We start from the raw sequence: 24,625 nt of genomic DNA on the forward strand, positions 1-24,625 counted from the left end.
TTACACATATTCTCCCTCCTCAGTGGAACTGAGTTTTGATGCCTCACCAAGAAGCAGAACCATTTTAAAAGCTAGATGAACAGGAGTAAATTTCTTCATCTTTTTTGAGCCTAAGTGTCCTCATCTGGAAACTGGGGATAGTAGAACCAATCTCAGATCATCTGATTTTGTGAGAGGTGTCATTGTTTTAAGGATGAAATCAGATGGTCTGAGGTGGTGCCTAAGTGCTATCCAGCACATGGCAGGCATTCAGGAACAGTCAGCTTCTTTTGCACATTAACAATGACTTCTTTAGGGAGAAGAATGCTTCTTCACTTTCAAACCACTACCTGTGAGCAGACTTCTAGAACATTACTCTAAGACCATTCATAATAACTGTTGAAGTTAATAGGTACTGAGGGGTGGCTCTGCAAGGAATTGGAATACGTGTCATTCATGGTGAGAGGAGAGTGCCAGACTTTTTCTTGGAGGGGCAACTCAAGCTTGACCCATCACTTGGTATCTGAGCTCTCAATAACAGAACTCAGCAGAGAAGCAGTTCTACGGACACCTGCAGCCCTGGGCTCAGCCCTCTCTTTAATGAACTCTTAAACTTCCTGTGCATCATTTTTGCATAAATCCTGAGAAAACCTGCAAGGAGGGCTTAGAAATACTCATTTGTTCATTCATCTTCTATGAGAACAATCCCCTTCCCTCTCTAAGAGACTTGATCTTATTTTCCCAGGCCACAGTAATTTTTTTTACTTCAATGCCAATTTCCATTTGTTGTCCCCACACCCTCTCCCAATTTCTATCCACCTTCCTCTGTCCACTCCATGCATGGTTGGCTGATTCCTGCAGTCTCTAGCCTTCAGCTCCTGTGTCTGTTGGATCCAGACAGGCAGGGCCAGTGGAAAGCCCTCTCGAGGCTGGAGAGTGGCTGCTGTGCTGCTTCTCCTCTCCCTCCCTACTCGTTCCTGGGATTCTGGCCAGTAGCTGCATCCCTCCAGGAATACAATTCTTTCTCCTCCGTGTTTCCAGTTCTTATTGTCCCCTCAGGCCTAGGGATCATAGTGACTTCCCTCTGAGGTTACTAGTCTCTGGATGCTTCATTCTCCTCTCTTTGTTCCTTTAACCCTACCCACATCTCACCTCTGTAAGTAGTCCCTTCATTGAAGTCTCTTTCTTTGAACATCAGAGTAAATTATGTTTCTTGCCAGAATTCTTAACATTATAACATTTTAAAATTATTGCAATATTCTCCACAGACTTCAGGTGGTCCTAGGAATAGAACTCAATTTACTTAACCGAATTTCCCAAGTGCCTACTATTTACTAATGACATACTTATATATATGTATATATTATGGATTTGAAAGCACTTTAGAAATTGTAATGTGCTAAGTAATTATAAAAATTTAAAACAATATAAACTGTTAGTTCTAAAAAATATTTTACAGTGATATAATGCATAGCATAGGGAATATAGTCAATATTTTATAATAACTTTGTCTAATGTGTGATCAATAAAGATATCAAATCACTGTGTTATACAACTGAGACCAATATAATATTGCAAGTCAACTGTACTTCAATAAAATTTGCAAAAGAGAAATTTTAAGCAATAGGTAACAGTAATATTTTCCAATAATCACTGAGTTTGTATACTACTTCCCTCTGGGAAGAATTGAAAAGTGCTTTTATCAGAGATTTATTTTTGTGTGTAAGTCTGTATTTGGCATCTAAAAAGAATCTTAATGATGTGAAAAGGCAGTCAGGAGCACATAATTGTGTGGACAACAGGAGAATCAGCTTTCCTCCCATTTTGTTCCACTCAGTGGTAGGTTCCAAGGGCCTAAAAGTAACTTGAAATATATATGACAAACATCTCAAGAATGTGAGCTGCTCTTTGCCATGAGAGTACATCTTGTAAGTAGAAAGAAAGGTATCTTAGGGAGAGTACCCAGATTGTGTTCCGGGGTCCAGAGAGAACATAATGCTTTGCAAATAGCAAGTTCTCACTCTTTTGATGAATGAATGAATGAGTGAGTAAATGAATGAGACTTTCCTAATAAGGACATTCTCTGAAATTAATACCTATCAGAGTATAAAATCACAAAACAAAAGCAAAACCTTAGTGCTATGTGTCTTGTTGCACTTAGTTTTCTATCTCTGAATCCTTGAAACTTTGGTGAAAAACAAGCATGAGAGGCAGTAGCCAGCTTGTCTGCTTTCCTCTTGGGCTCCTGTATCCATTTCTCTTCTCTGAGAATACAGAGAAGAAAAGGGACGTGTGGGGTGGAAGATAAAGTTGATAAGACAGAAGCCCTATTAAGAAAAAAAATGGGAAAATGGAGCACAGTGGTTGCATTCAAAGGGCAAATCTGGGAAGGGCTCATGTAAATGAAACTTGAAGGATGAGAAGGAGCCCATTAAGGCAAGACTAGGGAGGGAGAGAAAAGAAGGATGTCCTATTCTATTGCAGGTTATCAAGCATGACCAGTGGCTCCAACTTGAGACTACCTTTGCCTATAAAATGAGGAAGTAACATCCCATCAATTTTGCCATATTCTTTGTTAGAAGTGAGTTACTAGCTCTAGCCCAAACTCAAGAGGACGGTTATACAAGGCTATAAGTACCAGGAGGTGTGTCTCTTTGAGGACCTTACCAGAGGCTACTTACCACACAGTGTAGTTAGAAATAAATTCAAATCAAACCATTGAAAATGAACTCTTTTAAATTATTTTTAAGACAAAAAAAAAAAAGAACATCAAAACTGCCATAACAAAATTAAGTATTTTTAAGATAATAGCCAAATTTATGTTACTATAGTTGTTCTCCATGGCAAATTCTCCTTATTCATTCAATGAATATTGATGGTATTATGCTACATGCTTCTTTTAAGTGCTGGAGACTGAATAAGGAATTAAGGAGATTAAAACTGCATTGGTAGAGTTTAAATTCTAGTGAATGAAACTGAACACTTTTATAGTGATTATTATGTACCAGGCTCAGTTTGGGCATTTTGTGTATGTTAGCTTATTGACTACTAGAGTAGGTACTTTATCCACCCCTGTTTTATCTGAGGCCTAAAGAGTTTAAAGGACTTGAACAAGGTCACATAGCTACTGTGTAGCAATGTAGGGACTTGAACTAGTCAGTCCAGCTCTAGAACCTATCCACTTAACACTATGCTAATCTACCTCTTAGGAAAAGGGAGAAGTACATTTGAGAACTGCTTTGTTGATAATATGAATGAAGTAGATAAATCTCTGGAATAGTCTTCCCTGATCACTCTAACTAAAGTAGCTCCTCACGTCCGTCCACTAGGCATTCTGCTCTGTTCTGTTTTCTTCAGAGCATTTATCACTATCAGAAATATCTTATTTCGTATTTATCTATGTATGGTTTTATCTATCCATCCATTCATTCATCCATTCATATATGTTTACTGTTTGGGTTTCCCCAAACTAAAATACAAGCTCCATAAGGGTAGGGAGCTTAAGGGTGTACTTCACAAATATATTCCTGATGCCTAGAGCAGTTCTTGGAATCAGGCATTTAATAATAAATATCTAATAGATAAATAAATAATATCTATATGCATGAATTTTATACATGTATATATTTTATTAGGGCTTCTCTGGTGGCTCAGTGGTAAAGAATCCAGCTGCCAGTCCAGGAGACACAGGTTCAATCCCTGGATCAGAACGATCCACTGGAGTAGGAAATGGCAACCTACACCAGTATTCTTGCCTGGGAAATCCCATGGACAACAGTAGCCCGGCATGCTACAGTGCTTGGGGTGACAAAAGAGTCAGATATGACTTAGCAACTAAACAACAACATATATTATATAGCATATATATAATAATATATATTTTATATACATTTACCTGTATGAGAAACAGCTGGAAATATTTAACCACCAATAGGTTCACAGCAGCTGTCTCTGGGAGGTAGGATTACAAATTATGTATAATAGCATATATTTGTAAGTTTTATATCTATTGTATCAGAAGATCATATTCTCCCCAGGCTTGAATATGGCTGAGCAGTGCTGATAAATGGAAAATCCAAATACGATTGGATTGTCTTTACTTTCAGGTGCTCAGAATTTGAAGTGAAACTTGAGGGCTACAGCAAGGAACTGGAAGGTTTTAGGAAACGTGAAGTAATGACTACAGAAGAAATGAAGAACAATGTTGAAAAGCTTAATGAGCTTTCAAAGAACCTAGATCAAGCACTGGTGGAATTTGAGGTTTGGGGTCTTGGGATGGGCACTTATGACTGTACTGCTCTGTTGGTCCTTGGTTATGTGTTTTCCTAACATCACCTGTCAGGTGGATAGTATTAGTTGATTGACCAGTTCTTTCTCTGTTTTCAACTACCTTTTCCCATACCCTAACATTATATCAGCTTTGTTAGTCACTGCGTACATAAAGAAGAGTTATTAATATAATGGAATAATTGCTGACATTTATCAAGCATGTATTATGTACATAATGTACAAAGGACTTCATATGTGATATATCACTTAATATCCATAATAAATCTTTGGGGTAGGTACTATATATTCATTTATCTCTATTTAAAATGGGAGAACTAAGTCTTGAAGAAGCTAAGTAACTTGCCCTGAAGTTGTCTACAGTAGTAAGTTCTTTAATCATTAAAGTTCTTACCTCTGAGGCAGTTCAGCACAAGAAGGTAACATTGTGTTAACAGTTAAAGTACATATAAAAATTCATGAAAATGGGAATATGTATGTGTTATGGTGGAAGCAAAGATGATGGAGCAAGTGGCCAATTACTGTAAAGTTTCACTCACTGATCTCAGGTGCCATGACTCTCAGAGGTAACAGAGAGACCTTCTTGCTTGAGTTCATACCTTATTTTCTGGTCTTACTCTCCAGATGAACATGCATCTTCCTCAACTTGGTTTTCAAAGCACTGAGGAATTTGCCATGGTGGTTTCTAGGGTTCAGAAGAACCACCCACCCAATAAACAGCATCCCCTTTTGCCCTGCAGTTGATCAATAAGGAGGAGGAGCTGTTGGAAAAGGAGAAGAGTACCTTCCCTCTTCTGCAAACTGTGATGGCCAACAAAGCGCCTTATGAGCAGCTGTGGGTGACAGCCTACGAGTTTAGCACCAAGTCAGAGGAGTGGATGAATGGTATGCCGCTGATTCACTCTACTCGGACAGGATGGGAATACGGTAGCAGAATCAACCCAGCCAGTTCTGAAATAAGACTGGGACTTCAGATTCTGGCTGGACTTTTTATCATATTCTCACACTCTGGATTAAGGCAACCATAGTTAAATTGTTCTGATGTGATAACGATGGAAGGTGGGGATCAAAAAGCCAGACCTGTAGCTAGGATAAAATAGAATGGGCAACCACTCAAAGCCATGGATTGGGTAGTGACTCGGAGAGGCAAGTGGTGGGAGGATAAGATGGCAGTTCCCCTATTATGCTGATGCTTTATGCCAGTGCTTCAATATAATAAACACAACTATGAAGAACACCTTTGTTGCCAATTTTCTGGATACAATAATGATAATTTTCTTAGGATAAATTACTGAAAGTCAAATGGCTAGATCAAAGAAAGGGTTGTAATAAAAATATAAGGATTTTAGAATTTACTTTTATTATTGGTGTTGCTTTCCAGAAAAGTTATGTTTTAATTTAATATTCTTCTAGCAGTATTTGAGTATCCATCCCTCATACCCTCAACAAACATGAGAAGTAAGAGCTTTACTTTTTTGCTCAAAAAAGTGTTTTTCCTTTAATAGAAGTTGAATGTTTATTGGTCAATTCCTTGTTTAATAAGTCTATTTATGTGCTCTCTCACTTTTTTCTATTAGTAAACCACCTTATTTAAATAGTTTTCAGTTTTGAAAAATATTTTTTGGATGCATTTTAGTTTTTCAAGTACTCAATCATATCTACACATTTAGAATATTTTACCTTATTTATCACTTTCACACCTCTTTTAAAATTCACTTTTCTGTGTTAACTAGCACTTCCAAATTAAACAGTAGTTATAATGAACACCTTTGTCTTATTCCTGATTCTAATGGAATTCTTCTAGAATGTCACTTTTAAACATGATGCTTTTTGTTGATTTGAGGCACAAAATATTTATAGTGTTAAGGAAGTATTTATAATTTAGCATGTCTTTTTGTTAGAGATAATATATTTAAAATTTTTATATTTTGTTTATTAGTTCCAATGACTTCAATAAACTTCCTTGTACTACTCCATCATAATCACACTCTCTACAGCCTTAACACCTAGCAACTATTGATCTCTTCATTGTTACTATAGCTTTGTCTTTTTGAGACTGTCGTATAAATTCCATTTTCTTTTTCAAATTTTATTACAACTTTTATAGTACCTTTGTCTTTATATCTTTTGTATAAAATTTGAGAATCAGCTTATTCATTTATATATGAAATCTGCTAGAATTTTGATTGGAAATGTGTTACATCTAGAGATCAATTTGGAAAAGAATTGATATCTTTACCACAAAATCTTCCAATCCATGGACATTGCAAAGCTAATTATTTTGATCTTCTTTGATTTCATTTTGCCAATATTTTGTAGGTTTCAGCATATAAATTCTATACGTTTTGTTAAATTTACATGTATTTCTTTTTATTTGTTGTTGTTCAATCGCTAAGTCATGTCTGACTCTTTTTTGACCCCTTGAACTGCTCCACATCAGACTTCCTGTCCTTCATTATCTCCCAGAGTTTGTTCAAACTCATCTCCATTGAGTCGGTGATGCCATTCAACCATCTCATCCTCTATCACCTGCTTCTTCTCCTGCCCTCAATCTTTCCCAGCATCAGGGTCTTTTCCAGTGAGTCAGCTCTTCACATTAGGTGACGAAATATTGGAGCTTCAGCTTCAGCATCACTCCTTCCAATGAATATTTAGGATTGATTTCCTTTAGGATTGACTGGTTTGATCTCCTTGTAGTCTAAGGGACTCTCAAGAGTCTTCTCTAGCACTACAATTCAAAGGCATTAATTCTTCAGTGCTGAGCCTTATTTATGGTCCAACTCTCACATGTGTACATGACTACTGGAAAAACCATAGTTTGGACTATATGGACCTTTGTCAGCAAAATGATGTCTCTGCTTTTTCCTACACTGTCTAGGTTTGTCATAGTTTTTCTCTGAAGGAGCAAGCATTTTTTAAGTTCACAGCTGTAGTCACCATCTGCAGTGATTTCTAGAGTCCAAGAAAGTAAAATCTGTCACTGTTTCCACTTTTTCCCCATCTATTTGCCATGAAGTGATGAGACTGGATGCCATGATTTTAGGTTTTTGAATGTTGAGTTTTAAGCCTCCTCTTTCACCCTCATCATGAAGCTCTTTAGTTCCTCTTCACTTTCTGCCGTTAGAGTGGTATCATTTACATATCTGAGGTTATTGATACTTCTCCTGGCGATCCTCATTCCAGCTGCATCCAGCCTGGGATTTCACATGATGTACTAAACAGGGTGACAATATACAGCCTTGACATACTCCTTCCCTAATTTTGAACCAGTCCATTGTTCCATGTCTGGCTTTAACTGTTGCTTCTTTTCCTGCATACAAGTTTCTCAAGAGACAAGTAAGGTAGTCTGGTATTCCCATTTATTTAAGAGTTATGATGTATATTTTATATATCTTTGTATAAAGATATGATACATATTTTTAAATTTTATTGTGTATATTAAAACAATTGGGGTTTGGGAGCTCTTTTTTTTTACTATTTTAAAATTAATTTTGTTTTCTCACTGTCAAGTTATAGAGTTCTTTGTATATTTCAGACAGCAATCATTTATCAGATATGTGTTTTGCAGTTTTTTTCTACTAATCTTTGGCTTATCTTTTCAATCTTTTGACAGTGTCTTTCACAAAGCAGAAGATTTTAATTTTAATAAAGTTTAGTTTGTCATTTCTTTCATAGATCATGCCTTTAGTTTTGTATCTAAGAAGTTAGCACCAAACCGGAGGTCATCTAGATTTTTCTGCTATGTATCTCTACTGTGTACCTCCTAGAATTTTTATAGTTTTGTATTTTACATTTAAGTCCATGATCCATTTTGATTAATTTGTGTCAAGGCTGTACAGTTTGTATCTACATTCATTTGTTTTTGCATGTGGATATCTAGTTATTCTAAAACTATTTGCTGAAAAGTTTCCTTCTCTTTTTTATTCCCTTTGCTTCTTTGTGAAAGATCAGTTGACTATGGTGGGTCTTATTTCTGGGCTCTCTATTTTGTTCCACTGACCTATTTGTCTCTTTTTTTTACCAAAAATACACTTGATTATCATAGCTGTATGATAAATTTTGAAGCTGGATAATGACAGTCCCCCAACTTTACATTTCTCCTTTAATATTATATTGGCTATTCTGAGTCTTTGCTGTCTCCACGTAAACTTTAGAATCAGTTTTGTCAGTATCTACAAAAAAAATTGTTGGGATTTTGATTGGGATTGTGCTGAATCTATAGATCAAGCTGAAAAGAACTGACATCTTAACAACGTTGAATTTTCCTATCCATGAGTATTAATTTTTTCTGCATTTATTTCCTTCTTCCTTAATTTCTTTCATTAGAGTTCTGTAGTTTTCCTTATATAGACAATGTATGTATTTTGTTAGATTTATGCCTAAGTGTTTCAATTTTGGAGGGTGCTAATGTAAATGGATATGTTTTTAATTTCAAGTCCACACTGTTCATTAATAATATATAGGAAAGCAATTAACTTTTGTGTATTAACCATGTACCCTGCAACTTTGCTGTAGCTGTGAATTACTTTCAGGAGGTTTCTATTTGCTATTGGCTCTTTCCTATTTTCTATGTACATGATAGTGTAATATGAAAATAAAGTTTTGTGTTTTCTTTCCCAGTCTGTATACTTTTATTTCCTGTCTTGTCTTACTCCATTATCTAGAACTACCACATAATGATGTTGAAAAAGGAGTGGTGAGAGGGGACATTCTTACTGTGTTAATTGACCATAGGTGTATGGGTTTATTTCTGAGATCTCTGTTATGTTCCTTGATCCATGACATTTCTATGGCAATAATCATGCTCTTTTCATTACAGTAACTTTGTAGTATTGTCTGTAGTCTGGAAGGGTTATGTGTCCCACCTTATTCCTTTTCCTCTGGACTTCTTTGCCAATTCTGAGTCTTTTATGGTTCTATATAAATTTTAGTATCATTTGTTGTAGTTCTGTGGGGATAAAAGGACATGGGCACTTTGATAGAAATCATGTTTAATCTATAGATTGCTTTGGATAGTATAGCCATTTTAGCTTCTTTCGGTCCAAGAGCATGGGATAAATTTCCATTTCTTTGAATCATCTTCAGTTTCCTTTATGAATGTTTTGTAGTTCTTAGTCTTTCACCTTCTTGATCAGGTTTATTCCTACATATTTTATTTTTTTTGGATGAGATTTTAAAAGATTTTAATATTCCTTTCCTGATATTTCATTGTTAGTATAAAGAAATGCAACCAATTTCTGTATGTTAATCTTGTATCCTGCTACCTTGCTGAATTCATTTTTCAGTTCTAATAGCTTTTGTGTGGAATCTTTAGGCTTTTCTATATAGAGTATCATGTCATCTGCATATAATGGCAGTTTTACTTCGTCCCTTCCAATGTGGATACCTTTTATTTTTATTTTTTTTGTCTGATTGCTATGCCTAGGACTTCTAATATTATGCTGCATAAAAGTGGTAAAAATGGACATCTTTGTCTTGTTCCAGATTTTAGTGGGAAGGCTTTTCACTGAATATTATAATGGTTGTGACATCTCACAACTTTTGATGTTAATTTTTATTTTCATTTACCTCAAAATATTTTAAAACTTCTGTTGATATTTCTTTTTTGACCATGTGTTATTTAGAAGTATGAAGTTTAATTTCCCAAGTATTTGGGGATCTTTCCAACTATCTTTTCTGCTATTAAGTTATGAGAATAAAAATTCTTGCCTCATTTCCAATGTTAGGGAGAAAGTAATCCATCTTTCACCATTAAGTGTAATGGGTTTTTTGCTTTATGTTTTTAAACCACTTTTTTGTAGTACGAATGACATATAAAAAGCTGTATATACTTAATACGTATAAAAAATGTAATGATAGTGTAGGTTTTCATAGATGCTCTTTATCAGGCTGTGGACATTCTCTTCTATTCCTAGTTTGTTTAGGGATTTTTATCATGAATGGATATTGGACTTTGTCAAGTGCTTTTTCTGCTTCAATTTACATTATCATGTGATTTTCCTTCTTTCAGCTGTTAATATCATGTATTATATTGCTTGATTTTCAAATATTAAATCAACCTTGCATTCTGCTGAAAAACTTCACTTAAACATGGTATAGATTCTTTTTTTTACATATTGTATCCTTTTATATATATAGAAAGAAATGTGCATATTTTTCCTTCTTTTAAAAAATTATTAATATTCTATTACTTAACAAAGATGTGTGGGCTGATAGGGTATGTTATTTATTAATGAAGTTATATAAATGAATCTATTTTTAGTCTCTGCAGCCCTGAAAGAAAAGTATTTTTGAGTTAATTAGCAATATCATAATATAAGAGTTAATACTAATTTGAAATATAAAAGGAGAAGAAAGCAGCAACATGGAAAGACTGAATGTGAAACCCAAATGTTAAAAGATACCTGTGAAAGAAAAGGAGAAGAAAATGAATGTTTTGGCAAAGTTTTTTTTTTAATGAGATGTCATTTTCTGCTTTAAAAAATATCTATTTTTAAATAATTCAACCTTGCATAAAATCTGTCAGAACTGTACAGTTAACTCCCATGTCCCTATTCACCCACATTCTCCAATTGTTAATATTTCACAGCATTTGTGGAACACCTTTTGATACTTCTGTAATAGGATCTACAACTTACACTAACAATTGCTTCCATATACTAACATTCTATGCCAGGCATTATATTAGCCACTTTACTTGTCTCATATAATTTTTACAGCTACCCTCCAAGGTACCCATTATTATCCCGGTGTCCCAGGTCAGGCTACTGAGGCTTAGAAAAGTTTAATCAGTATGCCCAAGGCTTCACTGGTTAGGTAGAGCTTTCAGACCAACTCCAAAGCTTGTGCTTGTTAACCGTGTCATACCATAGACATAATTCTAAATTCAGAGAATTAAGGTACGTGTGATTAACACTATTTGGTGATCTGACCTTTCTCCCACCCCATCTTTTCTATTTCAGGACCCCTCTTTTTACTGAATGCTGAGGAAATCGCAGAAGAAATAGGGAATATGTGGAGGACAATATACAAATTGACCAAGACCTTAGCGGACATGCCTGCACCTAGGCGCTTAGCAGAGAATGTGAAAATCAAGATTGATAAATTCAAGCAGCACATCCCTATCCTCACCATTTCCTGCAACCCAGGAATGAAAGACCGGCACTGGCAGCAGGTCCTTGTCACTGTCCACCCTACCAGCCCAGCCCATTTCTGGTCCTGATAGCCCTTTGGAAGGCAGGAACCATTAATGGGCTAAGGTTCTTCTTTCTAAAAGGAGAATCTACTTGAGGCCAAGAGAGTAGTAAAGGCGGTGATACCCTTCCTGCCTCTCCACATGAATAGGCTGATCCTTTTCTTTGGGGACCCCATTGCTGGTGGTTGAATATTAGTCCAGCCAGTGGCCACAAAAGCTCTCCTTATCTGCTTTCCTAAGCACATGGCTGCTCAGGGTCCTAAAGACAATAGTGCTCAGTTGCTCAGTTGTGTCTGACTCCTTGGGGCCCAATGGACTATAACTCATGAGGCTCCCTTGTCCATGGAATTTTCCATGCAAGAATACTGAAGTGGGTTGCCATTTCCTACTCCAGGGGATCTTCTGACCCAGGAGTCGAACCCATGTCTCTTTTGTCTCCTGCATTGGCAGGCAAATTCTTTACCACTAGCACCACCTGGGAAGCCCCAAAAGATGATAAGGGTCTCGAATTACAATGAGAGGGGCCTGGATTTGTTCCTTGACCTAGGCTACACAAAAGAGAAAGTCTGTTTCTGGGGGCTCCTAACGATGCCAAATGATTCCTACTTCAGCTTCATCATCCAACAGGCTATGTTCAGAAATAATTTTGCACTGTTTCCTTCAGCCCTTTTGAGTCCATAAATGAGAATAATAAATATTCTCCCTGAAAACGATGGGATTTTTACAAGCAATTAATTAAGTGTAAGGGTGACAAATGTGGTGTGTATACTAATAAGAAAAAAGGAAACTCACTGTGTTTCTAAAATAATCATCATATTCAAGAGCTAACAATGGCCTTGAAACATCTTCTACCAGGGAGTTGCTCTGTGTGGAGGTGGAGATGAGACTGGCTCTCCATACACAGATCCCTCCCTGACTGGGCCTGAAATTCCCTCTCTGCAAACCATGCACAAGACCAGGGACATTCTCTCTAGAAGGAGTCTGAGAGCACCCTTATTAGGAATATTGAAATTCAAGACATAAGCATAGGACATAAAGAACAAAGCGAAGGCCTGTAGTAGACTTTGGGTCTTGAACTGCCTCAGCAGAGGGATCTGTACAGGGACAGCTGCCTCACTTGGTACTCATAGGTGGCTCTCCCTGTGGATCTAACCTGACTAGCACTTTGACCCATTTAGACAGTGAGGTAGCCAGATGCCCTCCAGCAGTGCTAGGTCTCTCCACGAGATGGGATTATAGAAAGTATCCTCATCAGTGGCATTTAAACAGTGTTACAGGGGACCCTCAGAAAGCCTTCCTCTCTCCATCTGCTGCTTCCTCTGTGATGATAGTATTCTCATAGTTGGGCACTTTAAAAATCCCAACAATTCCTAGACGTTAATAATTCTCACTTATAAGCCACTTAGATGGACAGATTGGGGGAGAAATTCCCTGGAATTAAAATAATAAAAATAATAGCTAAAGCATACTGAGTACCAACTATGTACTGAGTACTGTTATATACTTTATGTGGATTCTCTCATTTCATCTTCCCAACAATCCTTTGAAGAACAATAAATTGTCTCCATGGTCAGTGGAGGATGCATTCTCAGTTCTAATTCTCAGTCCCAACTCAGGAGATCCTTATTTACAGATTTGGCTCTGGCGGGGGTTCTGTAGGATTAACCATCTGTAGCTCTCAAGGCTACAAAATGGATTTTCTAGGGTTGTGAGGTGGTTGTTTTGAGATTTCTGACCATTTCCCAGAACTTAAGCAAGAAGGGCTAGTCTCCACGTTTGAAACATAGACTTTATTGCTACTGCGATTTAAAACAGGATAGAACAGGTAATGCTGCACTGATATGTACCAGCACCCTCAGATCACAGAATTTGGGAATCTGCCTGTCCCATGTCCTCATGACTTCCTTGTTTTATTCAGCACATCCAGCAGCTTCTGAGCATGAACCACATTTTGCCCTGGTTCACTGCCTGGGAGCACAAAACTGGACTTAGTTGTGAGGACTGTTAGGTAGTGTGGGACCCATAAGGTGCCCACATGTTTGCATTATGCCAAGTTCTGGTGGGAGAACAACCCCCAGTAAACCAGATACAATGCAGGTGGGGCCCTAGGCTGCCTCCCAGATCCTTAGAACTGCACTGTCCAATTCGATAGCCACTTGCTACACTCAGCTATTTAAATAAGTAAAATAAAATTTGAAAATCAGTTCCTCGGTCACATTAGCCACCATCTCAGGGCTCACCAGCTGAATGTGACTGGTGGCTCCTGCCCAACACAGCACAGCTCTAGAACATTTCAATCATCACAAGAAGTCTACTGAACAACACTAATTTGGACAACACACACTTGTTTTTTTCTCTTTGCAGATCAGTGAGATTGTCGGCTATGAAATAAAGCCTACTGAAACGACTTGTCTCTCAAATATGCTGGAATTTGGATTTGGCAAATTCATTGAAAAGTAAGACGTCTCCTTTCAGAAAGTTTTTTGGTCAAGGTATCTGTAATTTCCTATAGTTGTGTGACTGGCCATATAGCAAGCTACATTTCTCATTCTGGTTTAGGAGAACCTCTATTTCAGCTGACTAGCCTCTGGTGAAGCTTTCATCTCCAGCTGTGGAGTTTCTGTTTTTTGTTTAATATTTATTTATTTGGCTGTGTCGGCTCTTAGTTGCAGGATCTTTGATCTTCACTGTGGCATGTGGGATCTTTAGTTGCAGCAGGCATACTCTTGGTTGCAGCGTGTGGGATCTAGTTCCCTGACCAGACATTGAACCCAGCCTCTTGCATTGGGAGCACAGAGTCTTAGCCACTGGGCCACCTAGGGAAGTCCCTCCAGTTGCAGAGTTGACGTCCGATTATGACTAGAAAATTGAGTCAGAGATTTTATTTCAAAAATAAATTTTTTAAAAGAGTTCTTTGAACCTGAGCTCCAAGTCCAACTAGACTTTGGGCAAGACCATAGAACTTTTCTGGGCCTCAGTTTCCTCCTTGTTAAACAACAGCTACAAACAGAAGGGGCTCTCTGAGCTAAATGAAATATGGTCAAATGAGAGATCTCTTCACTTGCTTTCTCTCCTTCTCCAAATGCCCCTAGAATTTGCATGTGAGAATTTGTACTTTTGAAACTACTGTTTTTATGACCAGAGATGCTCAGAACCCTGTTTGTTTTTCCATACTTCCTTCAGGGTGATGGGTGGGGAGATGTGTTCCTGAGACTAAAGACCCCATTAGGCAACTGGGTTTGGGCTCACTCAGCACACATGATTCTCAGATTGTGACCCCAGTCCAGCTACATCAGCATCACCAGCGAACTTGTTAGAAATGCACATTCTCAGGCGCCACCCCAATTTGTTCAATCAGAAATTCAGGGGGTGAGCACTGCAATCTGTGTTTTAACAAATACTCCAGGTCAGTGCTGTGCAGTACAGGAGCAGCTTGCTACGTGTGGCCTCTCGGCCTTTGAAATGTGGCTATTCTGAATTTGCTGTGCTGAGTGTGTAAATAAAGGCTGGCCTTCAAATATTTATTAAGGAAAAAAAAGCAAAATACCTATTTTAAATACTGATTATGTGTTGAAATTATAATATTTTATTGTTGTTGTTCAGTCGCTCAATCATGTCTGACTCTTTGCGACCCCATGGACTGCAGCATGCCAGGCCCTGTCCTCCACTGTCTCCTAGAGTTTGCTCAAACCCATGTCCATTGCGTTAGTGATGCCATCCAACTATCTCATCCTCTGTCACCTACTTCTTCTCTTGCCTTCAGTCTTTCCCAGCATCAGGGTCTTTTTGCATCAGGTAGCCAAAGTATTGGAGCTTCAGCTTTAGTATCAATCCTTCTAATGAATATTCAGGACTGATTTCCTTCAGGATCGACTGGTTGGATCTCCTTGCTGTCCAAGGGACTCTCCAGAGTCTTCTCCAGCACCACAACTCGAAAGCATCAATTCTTCAATGCTCAGCCTTTTGTATGGTCCAACTCTCATATCCATACAGGACTACTGGAAAAATCATAGCTTTGACTAGATGGACCTTTGTCAGCAAAGTAATGTCTCTGCTTTTTAAATCTCTGTCTAGGTTCATCATAGCTTTTCTTCCAAGGAACAAATGTCTCTTAATTTCATGGGTACAGTCACCATCTGCAGTGATTTTGGAGCCCATGAAGATAAAGTTCTGTCACTGTTTATATTGTTTCCCCATCTATTTCCCATGAAGTGATGGGACCAGATGCCATGATCTTCGTTTCCTGAATGTTGAGCTTTAAGCCAATTTTTTCACTCTCTTTCACTTTATTAAGAGGCTTTTTAGTTCTTCTTCACTTTCTGCCATAAGGGTGGTATCATCTGCGTGTCTGAGGTTATTGATATTTCTCCCGGCAATCTAGATTCCAGTTTGTGCTTCTTCCAGCCCAGCGTTTCTCATGATGTACTCTGCATATAAGTTAAATAAGCAGGCTGACAATATACAGCCTTGACGTACTCCTTTTCCTATTGGGAACCAGTCTGTTGTTCCATGTCCAGTTCTAACTGTTGCTTCCTGACCTGCATACAGGTTTCTCAAGAGGCAGGTCAGGTCGTCTGGTATTCCCATCTCCTTCAGAATTTTCCACAGTATATTGTGATCCACACAGTCAAAGGCTTTGGCATAGTCAATAAAGCAGAAATAGATGTTTTTCTGGAACTCTCTTGCTTTTTCCATGATCCAGTGGATGTTGGCAATTTGATCTCTGGTTCCTCTGCCTTTTCTAAAACCAGCTTGAACATCTGGAAGTTCACGGTTCACGTATTGCTGAAGCCTGGCATGGAGAATTTTGAGCATTACTTTACTAGCACGTGAGATGAGTGCAATTGTATGGTAGTTTGAGCATTCTTTGGCATTGCCTTTCTTTGGGATTGGACACATGCATTTTTACCAGGTTTATGTAATTTTATTAAAGAGCCTCATTTTCCCCAGTAAGATGTTCCCAAGAAATAGCAGCTCTAGAACAATTATGCTGCACTGAGTATTTTATATGTATTAGCCAATTTATCCATCACAACAACCTAATATTCTAGGTAATTTTAGTCACGTTTTATAGATGAGAAAATAAATTGATTAGAGAAATTAAGTAACTATCCAGAGGTCACAAGAACCAAGACCTGAGCCCAGGCTAGCTGACTTCAGAGCCTTAATTGTTACTCTTTACTGCCTTGAAAGATAAACCCACCTTTGGAGACAGAGCATGAGCAAATACACAGCATTCTGCCATGCTTCCTGCCACTGTGCTCAGTTGTGACAGATCCAGAAGTGGTAATGCCTTGGCCAAGTTGTTAACCTCTGTGTGCCCAGTCTCCTTATCTGTAAAATATAAATAATAATAGTAACCAGGTGATCAAGAGTTATTGTGAGGATTATGAGATAAGGCATGTAACCTGAACTGACTTAATTTTTACGTTCTCAGCTACCACCTATTAGTGAGGTATGGTGCCCTCTATAGCTCACTCTCTGTAGTTAAGGTAGTTTTATCACAGCCCACAGTTAGTTAGGGGGCTTCCCTGGTGGCTCAGACAGTAAAAGAATCTGCAATGCTGGAGACCCATATTTGATCTCTGAGTCGGGAAGATCTCCTGGAGAAGGGAATGCTATCCACTCGAGTATTCTTGCCTGGAGAAATCCATGAACAGAGACGCCTGGCAGGCTACAGTCCATGGGGTCACAAAGAGTCAGACATGACTGAGTGACTAATGGTACATTTGGATAAGGTCAATTTAATATACTTCATGGACTCCCAACCTTAGTAAGCCCATCCTGCAATTATCTGCATAATCATAAGTCATAAGGCACATTTCCAAGCATTTTGTCTTATTTAATTATACCAAAACCTTTGATATAGGCAAATGGGGACTGAAGGCCTGTCAAGTGACTTAGTCACAGCCACACATCCAGCCTTTTTGTCTCAGACTCATCTGGGTTGACACCTGTTTTTATTATTCTCTTTATGCTCACTCAATTTAGTTGTCTCCTGAGAAGGTCACATTTAGGATGGTGACCATGCTGCTGATGTGTTCATCTGGCATTATCCATGCCTCTTCTACTTCCCTCCGTGAGGCTAAATTTGGGTTTTCAGCTCAATTCAGTTGCCCTGTTTGGCTGACCACATGTGAGCGATTCTATTGCTCCTCCGATAGACAGGGCAGAAAGTACATAGTTGGGGAGAAAGAAACGCTGGATTAGGAGTCAGAGGAACTGGTATCTAGACCTGGTTCTGGCCCTCTGCAGCTGTATATGTGGCTTTGGACATGTCACTTGCTTCCTCTGGGCTTCAGTTTGCTAAAGTGTAAGTAAAAATCAGATGGATACAATGAAAGACAGTGGTGAAGCAGAAAGAATAATCCTTCCTTTCCCTCCAAGTACTTTGCTTCCCAGTTCTTCAGCCACACCTGGATTTAGCTCTCCTGCAGAAAGAAAAAGAAAGAAATTTATCTTCCCCTTCTCTCACTATGTCCCTCTTTCTATGGAACCTCTAGAGGGGCTGTTCCATGGATGGGCCAATGTATCAGGAAAATATCAGATATGTTTTTTAAAAGTATGGACAGAAAGTGGAGAAAAAGCCATCATATAAATTAACAGAAATTCTAAGATCTGAATAAAAAGTCAATAATAAATCAAACCTGCGTCTCTTAAGTCTCCTGCACTGGCAGGCAGGTTCTTTACCACTCGTTTCACCTGGGAAGCCCAATAATTCTGAAGTAAATAGGAATAATAAGGAGTAAATGAAAATGGAAAAAAGATCTTGTTTTAATGCTTAAAATAGTGGTTCTCAACTGGGGATGTCCACCCCCAGGGGATACTTTGCAACACCTGGAGACATTTTTGGTTGGTGCAACTGGCGAGGGGTGAGGACTAGGGGAGTCAGCTACTGGCATCTAGTGGGTTGAGGCCGAGGCTGCTACTAAACATCCCGCAGTGCACAGGACAGCCGCTCACAACTAAGAATTATCTCCCTGTATTAGTTTTCTAGTGCTGCTGTAACAAATACCATAGTCCGATTGGCTTAAACAATACAAATTTACTTTCTCACAATTGTAGGTTTGAAGTCTAAGGTCAAAGGGGTTTTTCTTGAGGGTGGGGGCAGGGGACAGGGACTGAGGGCTGGGATTTGGTTTCTTCTAAGGCCTCTCTCCTTGACTTGCAAATGACTGCCTTCTCCTGTATCCTCACATGGTCTTCCCTCAATGTATGTATCTTAATCTCCTCTTCCAATAAAGATACCAGTCATTGGTCCAGTGGCTAACACTTCGCACTCCCGATGCAAGAGGCCCAGATTCAATCCATGGTTGGAGAACTGTGATCCCACATGCCACAACTAAAGGCCCAGCACAGCTAAATAAATAAATACTTTTTTTTTTTAATGATACCAGTCATATGACCTCATTTTAATTTAACTACATCTTCAAAGACTTATTTGGGCTTCCCAAATAAGTGGTAAAGAACCCACCTGCCAATACAGGAGACATAAGAGACATGGGTTCAATCCCTGGGTCAGGAAGATTTCCTGGAGGAGGGCATGGCAACCCATTCCAGTATTCTTGCCTGGAGAATCCCATGGACAGAGGAGCCTGGCAGGCTGCAGTCCATAGGGTCACACAGAGTCAGACACAACTGAAGTGACTTAGCACGCAAAGAACTATTCATGTCCAAACAGGATAACTCACATTATGAGGCACTGGAGGTTAAGACTTCCATATGATTTTTGGAGAGATACAATTCAGCCTTTAATATAGCCCAGAAAGTCAATAGTGCCAAGGGTAAAGAAACCCTGCAAAACATTGGAGATACTGGTAAATATTAGAGTAAAATGGTAAACTTTTTGTAAAATTAAAGGCTTTTCAAATTTCTCTAATGGCTGAGCTGAAATTCTTCCTTTGATGTATTTTTGATGCCTCCTCTGTTGATGTTACTATCACTCTGTCTCCTCTTTAGACTGGAGCCCATCGGTGCAGCTGCCAGTAAGGAATACTCTCTGGAGAAAAACTTGGAGAAAATGAAGTTAGACTGGGTTAACATGACGTTCAACTTTGTGAAGTACAGGGACACTGTGAGTCTCAGTCCAACAGTTCAGCCCCCTGAGAGCAGCCCATTTATTATGTAGTAAATTACAGAAGGGATTCATTTCAAAATTGCAAGAGAATCAAGGAAGAAGGATCTCTAATCTGTCTTAAAATTTTTTATTGATATATAACTGACATATAACATTTGTAAGTTTAAAGTATACAACGTGTTGATTTAATACTTTTACATATTGCACTATGATTACCATCCAATATGATTACCATTAACACCCCTATCATGTCACATACCTATCCTTTCCTTTCTGTGGTAAGATAATTAAGGTCTAGTCTTAGCAGCTTTGACATTTTTAATACAGCATTGTTGTCTATAACCACTATGCTGTTGCATTAGATTGCTTCCTCAATCTAATCTTCCTGTGCTGGTCAGCCTTCATTCCAGACACCATGGAGGGATGCATTTTCAAATGAGAAAGGCCTTTTAATTCAGGGCAACAAGCTTTCTGTTGAAAAGGAGCTGAACAGCCTCCTGAATTAGCACCTCCCAGGGAAGGCACCCCAGGTCCCTCAGAAATATAACTGAGATAGACAGTGCTCAGCATTTCTCAAGTGTTATTAAGTGCAGGAATCACCTGAGAGTCTTTCTAAAGTGGAGCTTCTGATCCAGCAAGTTTAAGCTGGGTCCTGAGGTTCTGCAATTCCAGCAAGCTCCCAAGTAATACTGAAGCTGTGGTCTCTGGACCACATTTTGAAGAGCAAGGCTGTACACTTTCTTTTCACTGGCGCTTCTAGAACATATAGAAGTTCATAGAGTGCATAAACCTGAAGGGTTTGCTCAGGCATCTTCAGAGGCTGGCTTGTTTTTGGGGTGGGCGATGAGAAGGAGAGCTTGCTGCTTAGGTGAGGCAACAGGCAGAAACTCATATAATGCGGGGCACTGGCTCTTTAAGCAGAGCATCTCAGCCCTGGTACTCTTTCTGGTCACTCAGTTCCAATGTGCCTGTGTTGAGGGTGGCTGGGGAGCATTCCCACACTACCATGCAGTATATGACACCAGCTGGGTGCCTTATGATTCAATTCAATTGTAAATAGACACTATCTACCCAGAGATTCCATAAGTTAAGACTACAAGACTGCTAATTCCTCTCACCCCCGACTTCAGATGCCAGTCTCAAGCCCAGGTTATCGTGCTTCTGACCAACCAGCTATAGATTGGAGGTCCCTCCTTGGGTTCATTTAATTTGTTAGAACTCAGAAACAGTTTACTTAATAGATCACTGGGTTATTATAGGATATAGGGCCCAGGAACATCCAGATGGAATGCCCAGGGCAAGGTATGGGGAAGTGGTGTGGCACTTCCATGCTCTTTCTGAGCATGCCACTCACCCAGATCTCATGTTCACCAACTCAGAAGCTCTCTGACCGCTCTCCTTTTGAGTTTTTATAAAGGCTTCATTACTTTGGCATAATTGACTAAATCATTGGCCATTGGTAATTGAACTCAGTCTCCATCCCCATTCCCCTGCCAGGAGACAAGTTGGTGTACTAAAAGTTCCAACCCTCTAATCACAGGGTTGACTCTCCTGACAACCAACTCCCCACCTTAGATGTGGTACAAAAGCCACCTCATTAAGAAAACAAAATCTCTGTCATCCCTTAGGAAATTCTAAGGGTTTTAGGAGCTGTGCCAACAACAGGAACAGAGACCAAATATCTGTCTTACTATAAATCACAACATTACTCTGGCCTGGGATTCTGTATTTTTAAGGCACCCCTGACTTTTTTCTTATCTCTCCTTGCTGTTCTTTGGAACTCTGCCTTCAGATGTTTAAATCTTTCCTTTTCTCCTTTGCTTCCACTTCTCTTCTTTTCACAGCTATTTGTAAGGCCTCCTCAGATAGCCATTTTGCTTTTTGGCATTTCTTTTTCTTGGGGATGGTCTTGATTCTTGTCTCCTGTACAAGAAAATTATAGATACCAAGGGAACATTTCATGCAAAGATGGGCTCAATAAAGGACAGAAACAGTATGGACCTAACAGAAGCAGAAGATATTAAGAAGAGATGGTAAGAATACACAGAAGAACTGTACAAAAAAGATCTTCACGACCCAGATAATCACGATGCTGTGATCACTCACCTAGAGCCAGACATCCTGGAATGTAAAGTCAAGTGGGCCTTAGAAAGCATCACTACGAACAAAGCTAGTGGAGGTGATGGAATCCCAGTTGAGCTATTTCAAATCCTGAAAGATGATGCTGTGAAAGTGCTTCACTCAATATGCCAGCAAATTTGGAAAACTCAGCAGTGGCCACAGGAGTGGAAAAGTCAGTTTTCATTCCAATCCCAAAGAAAGGCAATGCCAAAGAAAGCTCAAACTACTGCACAATTGCACTCATCTCACACATTAGTAAAGTAATGCTCAAAATTCTCCATGCCAGGCTTCTGTAATATGTGAACCGTGAACTTCCAGATGTTCAAGCTGGTTTTAGAAAAGGCAGAGGAACCAGAGATCAAATTGCCAACATCCACTGGATCATGGAAAAAGCAAGAGAGTTCCAGAAAAACATCTATTTCTGCTTTATTGACTATGCCAAAGCCTTTGACTGTGTGGATCACAATAAACTGTGGAAAATTCTTCAAGAGATGGGAATACCAGACCACCTGATCTGCCTCTTGAGAAACCTGTATGCAGGCCAGGAAGCAACAGTTAGAACTGGACATGGAACAACAGACTGGTTCCCAATAGGAAAAGGAGTACATCAAGGCTGTATATTGTCACCCTGCTTATTTAAGGTATATGCAGAGTACATCATGAGAAATGCTGGGCTGGAAGAAGCACAAGCCAGAGTCAAGATTGCCGGGAGAAATATCAATAACCTCAGATATGCAGATGACACCACCCTTATGGCAGAAAGTGAAGAAGAACTAAAAAGCCTCTTGATGAAAGTGAAAGTGGAGAGTGAAAAAGCTGGCTTAAAGCTCAACATTCAGAAAACGAAGATCATGGCATCTGGTCCCATCACTTCATGGGAAATAGATGGGGAAACAGTGGAAACAGTGTCAGACTTTATTTATTTGGGCTCCAAAATCACTGCAGATGGTGACTACAGCCATGAAATTAAAAGACACTTACTCCTTGGAAGGAAAGTTATGACCAACCTAGATAGCATATTCAAAAGCAGAGACATTACTTTGCCAACAAAGGCCTGTCTAGTCAAGGCTGTGGTTTTTCCTGTGGTCATGTATGGATGTGAGAGTTGGACTGTGAAGAAAGCTGAGCACTGAAGAATTGCTGCTTTTGAACTGTGGTGTTGGAGAAGACTCTTGAGAGTCCCTTGGACTGCAAGGAGATCCAACCAGTCCATTCTAAAGGAGATCAGTCCTGGGTGTTCTTTGGAAGGAATGATGCTAAAGCTGAAACTCCAGTACTTTGGCCACCTCATGCAAAGAGTTGACTCATTTGAAAAGACCCTGATGCTGGGAGGGATTGGGGGCAGGAGGAGAAGTGGATGACAGAGGATGAGATGGCTGGATGGCATCACCGACTTGATGGACATGAGTTTGAGTGAACTCTGGGAGTTGGTGATGGACAGGGAGGCCTGGTGTGCTGCGATTCATGGGGTCGCAAAGAGTCGGACATGACTGAGCGACTGAACTGACTGACTGAACTGACTGACTTTTTAAAAGTGCAGTGTGGATTGAGAACTAAAACCCTAAATGCTCTCATACTTCCCCCTCTCCCAGGCTACATGTCATCCATTGTGACTTCTTTTCCTCTTTTTCTCAATGCCTTGATTTCACTTGATTAACAACTGTAGACAAGTCAATGGAAGGGAGGAGAACTGGGGCCCCTCCCAGAAAGACCAGGCCAAAAGATGTTACATGATCTTATTGGATTAGATAGATAGAGGCTTTTGGGCTGAGTTGAGGAGTTAAGTTGAGGAACCTGATAACAGCTCAGTTACTTCTGGCCAGTCTTCAGAGTTTTTGATTGAAGTATCTATAGGCAATGGTCAGCAGCAAAATAAGAATCAAGGTACCACTTTATTGGTAAATGATTAAATAGCTGGACATACCTCCCACTACAGAGCTACTGGTAAAAGGTGGATGAGAAAATATATTCTAGCTCCAAATTAACCACCCAGATATAAGCCTGAAGGAAGTGAAAACAGAGTGAGAAAGACCAGACCTACCACAGGGGGACAGCCCCTTATCAGCTTGCTTGCCACATGGCCCAAGAAGAGAAGTCCATCTACAAGGACTAACTTTTAAGACATAGTAACCCTAACTACTAGTAAAATATGCCAAATAATTATTTAGTCAGAGGTTCCCAAACTTTCTTGGTTCATGGTGCTGTTGGTATCTGAGTACTTTTAAAATGGTTCCCTCCCTAGTCCAAAAGAAATACTTAACAGCTTTGCTTATGAAGTAACTGAGTTCAGACAACTTAAATATTTGTGCCCCATCAACTTAATAACTGAAAAAAGTACATATAAATTAAAAGAAAATATTTGTATTTTATATTAAAATAACTGAAGTTATTTGCTGTGAGTTTGCTGTAGTGCCCTGGGGCACATGGTTTGGGAATGAAACCTAATCTAAGCAGATTAGCAGTTGATTCTACCTGAGGAAGCCAGGAAAGCAAGTGAACAGAAAATCAGGAACACAGAGAAGAGGACAGAACTCTTTCTCCTCCAGACAGCAGATTCTAGTCGCAGATCTAGGTTTGGACCACATTTGTTTTCTGCAAAGGAGGTAGAAAAGTCTTTAAGAATATTTTCAAAGTAGAAAATAGAAAACTCTCTCTGCTATAAGACATAGTGTCCCACAGAGGTGGAGATCTGAGCTGTGAGTCATTTGGGGATCATTATGAAAAGTTGTGGGAAAGAGGTCTGATTTTAACAGGGTGGGTCATTTTTATTTGCAGGATACAAGCATCCTGTGTGCAGTTGATGACATTCAACTGTTACTTGATGATCATGTGATAAAAACCCAGACCATGTGTGGCTCTCCATTTGTCAAACCAATAGAAACTGAATGCCGGGTAAGAGGAAATGAGATTGAATGTTTTGTGATGGCCCATTAGGCTCTGGGTTTCTTGGAAGAGCAGAAAGTTTT

General features: G+C 39.2%; 1 protein-coding gene across 1 annotated transcript in view; it reads left to right on the top strand.

Annotated features, from left to right (window-relative positions):
• Positions 1–24,625, top strand: part of DNAH3 (dynein axonemal heavy chain 3) — a 242,044-nt gene that overhangs the window by 43,878 nt on the left and 173,541 nt on the right. The window contains exons 16-21 of the mRNA XM_025274559.3: positions 4,086–4,239; positions 5,007–5,151; positions 11,229–11,440; positions 13,826–13,917; positions 19,421–19,535; positions 24,435–24,551. Of these exons, the coding sequence (XP_025130344.3) occupies positions 4,086–4,239; positions 5,007–5,151; positions 11,229–11,440; positions 13,826–13,917; positions 19,421–19,535; positions 24,435–24,551 (835 nt within the window). The remainder of the gene's footprint in view (positions 1–4,085; positions 4,240–5,006; positions 5,152–11,228; positions 11,441–13,825; positions 13,918–19,420; positions 19,536–24,434; positions 24,552–24,625) is intronic.

Source organism: Bubalus bubalis, chromosome 24, assembly GCF_019923935.1.
Source record: "Bubalus bubalis isolate 160015118507 breed Murrah chromosome 24, NDDB_SH_1, whole genome shotgun sequence".
Taxonomy (NCBI): domain Eukaryota; kingdom Metazoa; phylum Chordata; class Mammalia; order Artiodactyla; family Bovidae; genus Bubalus; species Bubalus bubalis.